Source organism: Cucumis sativus, chromosome 3 (assembly GCF_000004075.3).
Source record: "Cucumis sativus cultivar 9930 chromosome 3, Cucumber_9930_V3, whole genome shotgun sequence".
NCBI lineage: Eukaryota > Viridiplantae > Streptophyta > Magnoliopsida > Cucurbitales > Cucurbitaceae > Cucumis > Cucumis sativus.
The window spans coordinates 21,938,781-21,951,937 of NC_026657.2; the positions used below are offsets into that span (position 1 = coordinate 21,938,781).

Consider the following 13,157-nt stretch of genomic DNA (forward strand, 5'->3'; position numbering starts at 1 on the left):
CAGAACTTCTAAAAAAAATCTAGGTAATATTGTCCAAAATGTCACTATGAATATGGTTCAAAATCATGCCAATAATGATGCTCGACAACTTGGAAACTCATATGAAGGGATAAAAGTCCTTGGCTGCGAAAGATTTTACAGAACTATTCCTCAATTTAATTTAGGAATCTCAAAATACCAATACATTGACAAAATAATATAGAAACAAAATTTCTTATTAAGACTTAAACACTAAGCATGTTTTCTACACTGCTACAAAAATAGGCTCTCTTGACGTTTGTAGTTTTAATTTTTTGACATTTTTTGGAAAAAACGTCAAGAAATGAGTGATTTCAAAGAAAAACATCAAGAATTTCTATGAAAAGACGGAGATATGTCAAACTTCAACTTTCTTGACGTTTTTAAACGTCAAATATTATTTATTTATCCTCAAGTAATATCTATTAAATCCTTGACGTTTTAAGAATGTTATAATTTCCTAATTTGTTGATATTTTTTAAACATCAAATGAAATGATATTCTTGACATTTTAAGAACGTCAAGTTCTATTAAACAAAAAAAAAGGTAAACGCACCGTTTTGATTGTAGTGCTTTGCCTTAAAAATCCCAAATTTCCAATTTCGCATCGTCTTCTTCTTCATAATTTTCCAATTTTGCACGTCTACTTCTTCTTCACGGCTGAGTATTAAAAATCTCCATCTTCTTCTTCACGTTTGAGCTTCTGAAATCTTCTTCTCCACGTCGTCGTTCGTCACGCCGCCGTCTCTTCACGCTTCTCCATCTTCGAAAAGTAACCATCGGTCCTTCACTCCTCTCGTCTTCGCCGTTCTTGACATTGGGGAAGCCCTATCCCACGCCTGTTCTTGAAGACATTCGAAATTTGTTTTCACGCTCGTTCGAAATTACCATTCGAAATCACCACCGGGGATTAATTCCATCTCTTCACGCCTATCTCTTCGCACTCGATCTCTTCATTCTGAAAAATCCGCCGATTGAAATCCTCCAAACAAACACATTTTGTTCTCTGCCACAAACTGAATTAGGTGCGTTGTTCTATTAAATTAATGCTTTAAAACTGATTTGGATGCTTATGAAATTGTCTTTAGCTTTTTAGTTTTATGGTTTCTTCAAGACTGGAATCTACATTTAGTGTATGGTTGATTAGAATATCCTCAATTGATGCTTCAAACATGTTTTGGATGCTTATGAAACTATCTTGAGCTTTTTAGTTTTATGGTTTCTTCAAGACTAGAATCGTTGTTTAGTGTATGGTTGATTAGAATGTCCTCAAGTATTCTGTTGTATGGTTGATTACGCACTGTACTTAACTGATGGAAAATGGCTACGATATGACAGGAATGTTTGTTTAGTGATGCTCATTTTGTTTGGTTTTTAAGTGTGTTAACAAGGTGGAATCTCCCTGAATATATACTTACTCTTTTTTTCTACAGAGTCAAGGTGTATTACAACCTTCTTTAAAATTAGTTTTAAAGACTTGGTGAGAATATAAATTATCATCGAGATTGAAATTGAGTACTTAAGGAAAAATCAAGGATATTTGAAAATATGAATCTATCTACGAACCAAATAAAATCAAAACTCAAAACTAAAGGTTAAATGTTGAGGGTAAAAGTTAAATGGAACAATTGTGAAGAGGGATTGGAAATTTTTTTCCCTTTTTTTTTCCTTTTAGTTACATGTATTTCTTTTTCTACTTTTTATATCTTCTTTGTTTTTTTTTTTTAATTTTTATTTTCAACTTCTAAAAATAATTCTTTTTTCTAAAATGTTTTATAGTATGTTTATTATTTTGAGTTTATTTAGATTATTATAGTTTCATTAGTTAATTTTTTATGATAAGTGACTAAAATGATTAATCAATTATGAATGATTAATCAATTATTAGTAGTTTCATTTGTTAATTTTTTCTAAAAAGTTTCAATCTATAATTGATTGATTTAATTAACTATAACTTACCATTAATTAATTAACTAAACTATAATGCTCATTTGGTTAAAGATTAGGTATTTTTAAGCTTGTCCTTCCACTTTAACTCTCAGTAGTGAGAATAACTTTATTTCTCATTAGATTTACAATGATGGATAACTCGTGGATGCACAAGAGTAGATTGTCTAAAGATTATGAGTTGGGTATGGAAAACTTCATCAAATTTGGATTTTCTAATACAACTAGCTTCTATATTCGTTGTCCTTGTTTTTTTTTAAAAGGTAATGATAATATTATACAACAACAAGGTGGACCTCATAGCCTGAGGTCAAGGCACAAGAGCGAACAACACTCATAGAACAAGTAGTTAGACAAACAACCCATAAGTACCCAAAACAACCCCATATCTCGGGGACAAGAACCAAAACCAAAAGAAACCAACTAGTGTTCCAAACATTAAAAGGACAAGAAGAAAAGAGAAAGACAACAAAGACAATAAAGAGAAGAGAAACCCCACAGCCCAGGGACAAGCAAACGAAAAGCACATTAAATAAGACCATGAACTCCATCGAACCAAGAAAAAGCACGCGCTTTAATACACGACCGAGTGAGCTGGAATACAACCATAGGCTCCCGAACAACACCTCCATGAAGACGATTATTTCGCTCCTGCCAAATGAAATAAATTGTAGCACACCAGAGAAGGCGCCACAGTTTTCTCCTCACACTCTTCCCAATACCCTGATTGCAAATCCAAGATAACCCCCCAATAACCTATTCTATGAGAAGATGACATAAGCAAAATGATTCTCGACCAAATCTCCCACCCAAAAGGACAAGAAAAAAACAAATGATCACGAGACTCATAGTTCCCTCCACAAAGCAAACACGATAAAGGAATCGACCTATCCCACCGACTTAACCTATCTCTAGTACCCAACCTATCCCTGATGGCCAACCAAGCATAGAAGGAGTGCTTAGGAATATTTCCCCCACCCCACAGTAAACTCAACCAGCCAACCCTACTACTATGAGAACAAATAGTCTCCCACGCACTGACGATCGAAAAACTATCATGACTCCCCAGCACCTAGACCCACCTATCCTCAACACTCGGACTCAGCCTCACACCCTGAATTCTATCCCAAATGTCCATCAAATCCAAAGAAACAAGTGGTCACCTCCAATCTCCATCCCGACCCATGAAATCCACCAACCTCGCATCCTGCCGACTACCCGCATCATAGATCACCCTCTCCCCAAACTGTTGGATAATCGACCCACCCTGAATCCATGGATCCAACCACACTCTACACTTCCTTCCATTGCCCACCTCCATTTTAACATGAGCTTTAAGGATATCCCGCTTACGCAAGATTGCCCTAAAGCACCAAGATCGACCCACCCCCGCATCGATCTCCCACAACGATCTCCCTTTAAGGATATAAGATTCCACCCAAGCAACCCACAAACTACCAAATTTAACTAGTAGCAAACATAATATCTTCAACGTGCTTGCTATATTCTAAGAAGATCCATCGTGAATAGCAAGACCTCCTTCATCAAAAGGAAGACAAACCTCATCCCAGGCAACTCTAGTAGAAAGGGTGTTAGAGATCACTTGTATGTTAATGGTATTGATGAGAGTTATAAAATTTGGTTTTGGCATGGGGAAGAACTTCCTAACTCATCCTTCTATGAAGAATCTTCAAAGTTTGACGCTCATACATGTGAAGATAATGATGTTGGAAGTGTAAAAGAAATGATTGAAGTTGCTCATAAGAAGTATTCAAAAGACCCAAACGGATTTGAGAAGTTGCTTATTGATGTTGAAAAATCATTGTACGAAGGATGCAAAAAGTACACAAAGTTGTCTACTCTAGTCAAATTGTATAATTTAAAAGTTAGGTATGGATGGAGTGATACTAGTTTTTCAGAATTACTTGAAACTTTGAAGGAAATTCTGCCTACTACCAATGAGCTCTCGAATTCATTGTATGAAGCAAAGAAAACATTAGGTGCATTATGAATGGAATACGAAAATATTCATGCATGCCCGAATAATTGTTGTCTCTATAGAAAAGAATTTGCTAATGCAATTGAATGCCCTAAATGTGGTCAATCAAGGTGGAAAAACGTCAAGGATACAAATGAAAGGAGAAACCAAAATCCCTCAAAAGTGATATGGTACTCTCTAATCATTCCACAATTTAAAAAGTTATTCAAAAGGAAGGTTCAAATGAAGTGGATTTGGATCGAGCCATCATGTGGAAGAAAGCTTGAGTTAACAAAAAAGGGGAGTATGACAACGACGATGTTCAACAAGTCGTCCATAAAATTGTAAGACTTTTTGTAGATTACACATTTGAACTAACCATACATAAGCATTTCTATAACTTAGATTGATTTTGTTACTGTTTTAGGATAAGATTTCAATTAATACAAATTCATCATCTCAAAAAGGACACTCTTCTAATGATGTCTTAACTCAAGCATTGGGTACAAAAGAGCATCGTGGTCGTGTTCGTGGGGTCGGTGGGTATGTTACTCCTACCACTTACTTTCATTCTGTAAAAAATACATCAAAACGCAAGGAGGAGATTATACTTGAGAATAAAGAACTTCGAAGGCACGTAAGCGAATTAGAAGCACGTATCCACTCAAACTTGTCTACACCATTATCTAGACATGAAAGTTGTTCGAAGTCAAATATCTTAGAAGAGAGTGAGTCAATGAAACTAATCAAAGGGAAGAATAAGTTGATGGATAAAATCAAAGAGAAAAAGGTGGAGGAGATTTATGTAAATGACGACAAAGTAGAGTTGGACATCTTTAAGGTATATGATCCTCTAATAAACTCAGATGTTTAATATTCATATCGTATTGAAAGTGAATGTTTTTCTTGAATTAGGAGAGAGACTTACTAAACATGCCTAAGAAATGAGAGGTTGTCTGTGAGTCGACGTCAATTTTGCCAATAGCTTTGAAGTCGATTCTCAGATACGCTGAGAAGATAATGGAGAAAGATTCTAATATCACTATTTCACTACCTGTTGGCATTTTTGGTATTACTCGAAAGACTTCTGTGCTCCGAGAGGACATCATTGACCTTGTAACATGAATGAGATCAAAACATTTACATTGGTGGCCTATATGACGTAAGTCAATTTCATTTGTTTAGATCTAAATATATGTATCTCGTTTACAAGTATATAATATTTTGTAGGTACTTGTATTCATCTGTTCTTGGTTCGAAGGAAAATGTACAATACGTCTTTGTAGATCTGTCCCTCACCTCTGCCGGACACTCACAAGAATCTCGAGTTGGAAACTTATACAGTAGATTGATGTTCTCAAAAAGTAACAAAATAGTTCTTGCTTCTTTTAATCCTGGGTAAGTCAAGTTATTTTATTAGTTGCGTTGCAAAAAACTAGTACTAATATTTTGTATAATTAGGGGTCATTGGGCACTGCTAGCCATAAATGCGTATGATGATACAATATTCTACATTGACTCACTAAGGACAACATTGAAGTCAACTACAAGGTACATAACCGACACATAAGTTAATCTTCTATATCATTTAGTGAAGATTCTTATATGGATGTACAATATTTAAAAATTTGTTCAATCTTATCTTGTCAAAACAGATCAATAGCGATGTTTCAGTCACAAAAGAACATAAAAAAAGACAGAAAATAAACTTTATGGTGAATAGTAAAGGCAAGTACAAACATTTAAAGTCATTATATTTTGTAGACTCTAGCAATTAAGATTACTTCGTTATTCAAATTTGTTGATTTTATATAATGTCCTCTACAAGTCGGGAGTACTGAGTGTGGATACTGTATCATGAGGTATATGAAAGAAATTGTGACTAGGGGAAGCATTGTCATATCCGATGCGGTATGTTATTATATCAAACAATTTCTTTTGTGTGTTCATTCATTTAATTTATTTTGCATGTTTATAGATTGAGACACGAAGATCATACTCACATGCAGAACTAGACCAGGTGCGAGTTGAGTTAGCTGATTTTCTGGGTTCGTACATATGATTGTGACCAATAATTTGTGATTCTGAAGTAGGAAAGTTGAGTAGTTTCTTTCTGGCCATAGCATTGACCCTTTTTTCAACATTTTAGGACGAAACTAAAAAACCCAGTCTGGAGCATCATTGTTTGACTTTTGTTGGCAAAAAAGCTTTAATATTACTCAAAATTAGATCACTCAGTAGTTATATGTGAACTTTCAAGACATTTGACATGGTTCTAAGTTGGGTAGTTTATTTCTAGGCCACAACATTGACCATTTTTTCAACATTTTAGGACGAAACTAAAAAATTGAGTCTAGGGCATCACTGTTTGACTTTTGTGGGAAAAAAACTTTAATATTACTCAAAATAGGAGTACCCAGTAGTTAGATGTGAACTTTCGAGACTTTTGACATTGTTATAAGTTGGGTAGTTTCTTTTTTACCGTAGCATTGGTCATTTTTTCAACGTTTTGAGACGGAACTAAAAAACTTAGTCTAGGGCATCATTGTTCGTCTTTTGTGGGCAAAAAACTTTAATATTACTCAAAATGAGACCACCCAGTAGTTAGATGTGAACTTTTGAGACATTTGACACTCTTGTAAGTTGGGTAGTCTCTTTCTTGGTCATAACATTGACCCTTTTTTCAACTTTTTGGGACGGAACTAAAAAACTGAGTCTGTGACATCACTGTTTGGATTTTGTTGGCAAAAAACTTTAATATACTAAAAATGAGACCACCCAGTAGTTAGATGTGAATTTTCAAGACCTTTGACATTGTTCTAAGTTGAGTAGTTTTTTTCTGGGTCATAGCATTGACCCTTTTTTTCAACGTTTTAGGACGAAACTGAAAAATTGAGTCTAGGACATCACTGTTCGGCTCTTGTGGATAAATTTTTTTAATATTACTCAAAATGAGATCATCCAGTAGTTAGATGTGAACTTTCGAGACCTTTGACATTGTTCTAAGTTGGGTAATTTCGATTAAGGATCAAGCTATTGTTGACCTCCCCGTCATGGATTGTAGATTATCATTCTTTTTGTATGTATTTCCATAATTTTTTTATTGTATAATGGTTTAAAGTAACGAGGGTCATGCTATAAATACGTGTCTTGAGAGTTTTAATAGTGGACTGTTATTCTTTTATAACTAAATATCTAGTTGGCTTTAAATTTTGTTTGAAACTCTAGAATAGTATAGGTGAGTGTGTGGTGAGACACACTTATTGTGTTGTTGAATATGAAGGTTGTATTTATGCATAGAAGTGAAAATTATTTCCCTCTTATGGTTTGGCTACCTCAAATTTCAAAGGAGATGCTGCCGAAATTTTTGTAGAATTTCTTAATATGAATGCTATAGAAGTAAGTTCGAAAACATCGTTTTAAGAGTGTTTTATCATGCAACAATTTAGGTCAAAGAGGAAAACCTAGATCGGGGTGTGATAGATGTTGCCTGGGCGTCAAGTATAGACGATAGAAAGTATGTTGTAGCCTATTGTGTGTTCATTGATAATAACTTGGTTTCTTGGTCATCTAAGAAACAAACGGCAGTTGTCTGATCAAGTACTGAATCTGAGTATCGCGCCCTGGCACTAACTGCCTCTGAAGTTGTTTGGCTCAAGCAACTTATGACTAAATTTGATGTTTCTCTCCTCTCAAACCTGTTATTTAATGGTTTGTCAATCTAAGTGTCGGAGCTCTTGCAACTAATTCAATTTTTCATGCTCGAACAAAGGATATAGAGATTGATGTCCACTACATTCAGAATCAAGTCCTCAAGGAAGTCTTAGATGTTCGTTATGTTCCGTCATGGCAGATCAGTTAGTTGATTATATTGTCTCACCAAATCTCTTTCGCATTTTTAGTTTCAAAACCTATAGTCCAAACTCGGTGTGGTAAATGCATACAAATTAATTTCAGGGTTGTAAATATTTTTATTGTTTTAAAAATGTTTTTCTAATTTTTTCTCCTTTCATAAAATCCCAAAATAAAGTTTAAAATTAAGTACTTTGCAAATTAAAGAGTGGTTATGAGAGGGAGAGAAACTTTTTATTTTTGTAATTTCATATTTAAATTATCAAATTATATATATTATTATTTATTATTCGTTGCACTTCACTTTTTTATAAACAAATCTCCCTTTTTTTCATTAACACATTAAATTTTTATTACTTTTATCAGTATTTTTTTTTTTAATTTTACTAACACGTGCGTGTTGGAGAAGATGGTATCAAGCGAAGAAATAAACAAGTTTTGTTTTTCATTCTCCAGTAACATAATGCCACATTTCTCTTGGCATTTATTGTGTGATGAATTATTTTATTATTTCAGTCTTCTCATCCCAAATTATAGGGATTTTCAAATGTATATATATTGATCATCCGTCATTATATGTGAATAGAGAGGAAAAAGGGGAAATATTTCACAAAACTATTCTCCCTCGTCTTTTTCGATCACATGTTTTGATATCAATGTAACTTTAGGATCTAGAGCACTATTTAAAGAAGTACTCAATACCAACTATAGGTCAATATGTAGGCACCTTCATATGGACATCGATGAGAAACTCAACTTTTTAATTGGAAGTTAATCGATATAGTGTCGTTGAAACAAAACAAATTAGAAGAAATTATTCTTCCAAGTTAGGCCCAAGAATATTTGCTCATAATTATGAGTAACATCCAAACCTCGAGATCCGACGTGAGAGTGAAGGTTAATGTTATGGATGATTTTAGAATAAAAGATACAATCGACATTAGAACAAATAGAACTGACAAATCAAGCAGAGAGCATGATATACGAGTAAAAAATGGTAACTACATAAATGTTTGGGCCTAGGCAAAGGGTTTGGCTTTAGCCTTGACCCAAGTTAGCTTGCTCGCTCGCTCTCGGCCTAGATCAAGGTTGAGTCTTACCAAATGCCCAACAGCGCATAAGCATGCCTTAACCTGGGCAAGCGGTTGTTTTAAACCCAAAATATAACCAAAGAAAGATGCTCAACTGAGGTCAACCATATCCAAACATGAAACCATGCACCGTTCGCATAAGGCTTGATAGGTTATGATTTAATTATCTTGAGGCAACTCTAAAACCTTAAGGTTAGGTCAATTTTCTCAACAAATGTTATATTCTATACTTTTGGAGAATACAATAATCTTATTCTTTAATCAAACTGAAGATATACTAAGAAACTCTAATATAGGGAATGTCAAATTATAATAAATGACGACTATACATAATCACAATATAAACACGTATTATAACAAACATCATTATAACTTTATACGAGGCAACTTAAACTTTTGACTTCTTCTCTATTTTGTTGTTCCATTGATCTCCGACATCAAATTCATTTTTCTTTGTTTTGCTTTGATCTTTCTTCAAATTACAAATTTATTTTCATTTGCCCTTCCTTTTCATATTCTTTTTTCTGCAATTTTTCTTTTACTTTTCATCATTTTTTTTCTTATGTTATATTTTATGGTATTTTTCATTTTGGGTCTATGGGTTTTTTCCATTTTCAAAATTAAATATTTCTGTTATATTTTAAAAAAATAAAAGACTTCAAATTTTTAATTGAAATACAAAAAAGGAAATTTTAAAAAATAACAAATTTTACAAAAAGATTTAAAATCTATAACAAATTCTATGATTAATAGTAATTGATATGGTAGATAGAAGATTATGGTGTATAGAATCTAAAATTTGAGTATAGCTCCAAATATTTTATCTTTTATTTTTCTAGTTTTAAAAATCCTCACTTCTATACAGTTAAAGATATAGTGGGAGGGTTTGTGAGTGTGTTCCTGACGTGGATCCTACATGGTGAGTCTGGTCCCACCAAGAAAAGTGGGTTGTGAAGAGAACAGGAAAAGAGGGGAACAAAAGGGTTGGAAACAAAATTATTGTGGAATTTTAAACTGAAAAAATGTATTAATATTTTTGAAAAGTTAGTTAGGAAGATTTTAAAAATAGTAAATTGTTATTAAAAGCTTTGTTTTGGTAGAGTATTCAAGCATGAGCAAAGAGAGAGAAAATCTAAACAATAAATTGCTATTAAATTTAAAATAAAAGAGAGAGAAAGAGAAAATCAAAACAACACTGTACGACTAAATGGTTTTGGTTAACACTTTGAAACTCCCTCCTCATTACCAATTTCTTCTCCGTTCTTATAATATTAATCAATTCATAAGTTATGTGGAGCGTCCAACTATCCATCCTCCTCATCTAACAACATCATATCTTGTTTGTCATGCAACGTAAGATACATATTTTTAAACATAAAATTATGCACTTATTTGTTTAGTTATTATTATTATTATTTTGGAAAAGGTGCAGTTTAAAACGGTGGTTGGATTAGAAACTTTGAATTTTTTATTATTGGATTGAATCTCACGCTCAGATTTGAAATATTGAATTAATAAAATACTTCTAATTAATTTTTATAATAAATTTATACCTTAATTAATAGGTCAAATATAAGAAAGTTTTCATTTACATAATTAATTTAGTATAATATAAGTAAGGAATTCATTTGAATTTAATTTTAAAAATTATATATAATTAATAATTATTATAAAGTTATAAATGTTCTAAAAATTTACTAAATCTCAATCAACAAAATAAATCATAATTTAGGACATTTGTGAAATTTACTAGTAGATTTAGATCTTTTGTCTAAATCTTTCAAAAAAAAAATATAACTCGACAACATCTTCTTTTAATTTAATAATGAGATCAAATTTATTTTAAAAAGAAACTTCTTTAAAAAATAATGTGAATTTTAAAACATATGTGAATAACACGGTGTATGCAAAATTATGGAAAGAAAATTGATGTTTTTTTTGGTTGTCTACTCCACACCTTTTATTTATTTATAATTAATATTAGGTTGAGCCCACACTTTATACTTTTTGTTATTATTATTACAAAAAATTGATAGCATATTGAAACCACAACATAGATATGGAGAGCTTTTGTTGTGACGATATTACAAAAATACTATCTAAATGTTATTAATGAAAATAATTGATAATTTAAAACATTTATGAAATATTGTAGTCATATTAGGTCATTCTATAAATTTATGAGTGTTGATGAAGCTTGATAAATATTAGATATGATAACCCTATCTTAAGATCAAATAGTCGAAAATGAAACATAGAAAATGTTTTAGTTTTACCCTAAAATTTTAGTAACACAATAATTGTGATGGGCTATCTAACAAAATGAGCTTTTGTTGTGAGGATGTGGTAACTTTGTTTCACCAAAAATTGATAGCAAATTCAAACCACAACGTAGATATGGAGAGGAGAAATCAACACAAAAAGGAAAAATCAAGAACCAACCCTTACTGCTTTAGTTTTTAATATTCTGAACAATACAAATACTTGAAATTCAAAAGTCAAACTCTTGTAAGTTATATCCAATGGAGGGCTTGAAATCCACTTCCAATTAACCCATTATAATATTTTCATCCCAAGTAAGTTTAGATATGTATCAAATTCAAATCTTTCAAAATTAATCTAATTTAATTTATAACGTAATTGGTTAAATAAAACATACCCTCACAATATATTCTCACAATTTATTTTCACATATTATATAAAATTAAAGGAAACATTTGTTACATCCTAAGGTGCCACACCTCCAACTCTTAACAAACCTTAATACTTAAATAAAACTATTATATGAACTGCAAAAAGACCAGTGCAACTTAATTATGAACAAAGAATAGACTTGCAAGCATATAATTCTAGAGAAGCAACACAAACCAAAGCACAGAAAATGGTGGACATATAAAATATTCTCTCCTCACTCCTCCTAAAGGTTGAACTTGAGTTTATCAAGAGTATTAAATCCTCTTCAGCCTCCATGGATGAAGAATCAATGGAGTTAAATTCTTGTTTGATTTTCGAAATTTGATGATAAAGTTGAGCATGTTTGTTGAGAATCAAATTTTGCTTTAGTTCTGACCGGTAGAGCATCAACGCAGCATCGAGATAAAGCAGAATGTAAACAAGGCTGTACAAAGAGCTTAGAGCAAGAATGAGGCGCCAGTTGGCATGGCAGATGAGGGAGGAGAAATAATTAGGAGAATTAGTTTTGTTGGAGATGGCGAAGCAGAAAGCGCGTTCCCAAATGAAATAGGCGGCAATTATAGTGTGCAACTTGGTGTCGTAGTAATTTGCTGTGGCTTCTTGCTTCTCGCTCATAGCTTTCAGTTCTTCCATTCTCTTCTCCAACTCTTCAAGTTCCATTATTGTTGTCATGAAGAAGAAAAATACAGGATGAGATGTGGTTCCTCAATTGAGAGACAAATAGCCCTTATATATATATATATATATATTCATTTGTGGGCGTTTGATGAAAACTTGTACAAACCACGGCCTATTGCCCCTTTCCATTTATTTATATTATCTTTTTTTAATTTCTATAATAATTAATTAATTTCCATTAGTTTTTCCACCCTTTTCCGGCCCGCCCTCTTTTCGGTGCATTAGTTTCTTTCCTTGAATAAACTAGCAATGGCCAAAGATGTTTTAAATTGATAATGGTGTGGCAGCCAAAATTCAACCCAATTGATAGGCATGTACCAATTTGAAAATAGAAATAACCTTGGGAGCTCCAACACATCATCATCATCGGTTCCTCTAACACCATCTTAAATCACCAATTTAATTATATATTACTAACATCTCCTCTTACTTGTAGGCTTGAAATATTTAAAACACCCAACAAGTAAAAATCAATTTTAATTGGAGAGGAAACACGACAACACATGTCCCTACTCTAGTACCATCTTAAATCACCAATTCACTCAAAAACTTAAGCTAGTAAGTAAAAACAAATTTAATATAATATCTAAGTTTGCCAACGTAGCATTAGGGTCTACAACATTGTCTAAAGAAGTATCCAATACCAACCGCAGGTTAAAATGTAGACACTTCACATGGTCACCACGAGGAACTTAGCTTTAATAATAATTTAAACTTAATCGACAATCTCATTGAAACAAAACAAGTTAGAAGAAATTATTCTCCCAAGTCATGCCCAAGAATGTTTTGCTCGTAGTTGTGAGTAACCAAACCTCGAGATCCAACATGAGAGTGAAGGTTAATGTTACGGATGATTATGGACCAAATGATACAACTCACGTTATCACAATTAGAAATGA

General features: G+C 32.7%; 1 protein-coding gene across 6 annotated transcripts; it reads left to right on the forward strand.

The window, feature by feature from the left end:
- Positions 1–602: 602 nt before the first annotated feature.
- Positions 603–7,106, forward strand: LOC116402492. 6 transcript variants are annotated; one of them, XR_004214888.1, is made up of 6 exons: positions 604–1,043; positions 2,089–4,784; positions 4,859–5,105; positions 5,174–5,341; positions 5,405–5,494; positions 5,922–7,106. XR_004214888.1 is itself a non-coding variant. In XM_031881819.1 (5 exons), exons 2-5 carry the CDS (start codon positions 5,065–5,067, stop codon positions 5,648–5,650), a joined length of 351 nt encoding a protein of 116 aa, XP_031737679.1. In that variant the 5' UTR covers positions 615–1,043; positions 4,859–5,064; the 3' UTR covers positions 5,651–5,892. The 6 variants fall into 6 exon arrangements, 2 of the variants coding, with proteins under 2 accessions (XP_031737679.1, XP_031737680.1); XR_004214886.1 differs by lacking the exon at positions 5,922–7,106 and having other exon boundaries at positions 2,089–4,287; positions 4,371–4,784; positions 5,405–5,892; XR_004214885.1 differs by lacking the exon at positions 5,922–7,106 and having other exon boundaries at positions 603–1,043; positions 5,405–5,892.
- The last annotated feature ends 6,051 nt before the right edge of the window (positions 7,107–13,157 follow it).

Coding starts and splice junctions, on each gene's coding strand:
- LOC116402492 (XM_031881819.1), top strand. CDS start 5,065: ATGAATGAGATCAAAACATTTACATTGGTGGCCTATATGAC. Junction 5,342..5,404: donor CTTGCTTCTTTTAATCCTGG/GTAAGTCAAGTT, acceptor TTGTATAATTAG/GGGTCATTGGGCACTGCTAG. Junction 5,495..5,598: donor ACATTGAAGTCAACTACAAG/GTACATAACCGA, acceptor TTGTCAAAACAG/ATCAATAGCGATGTTTCAGT.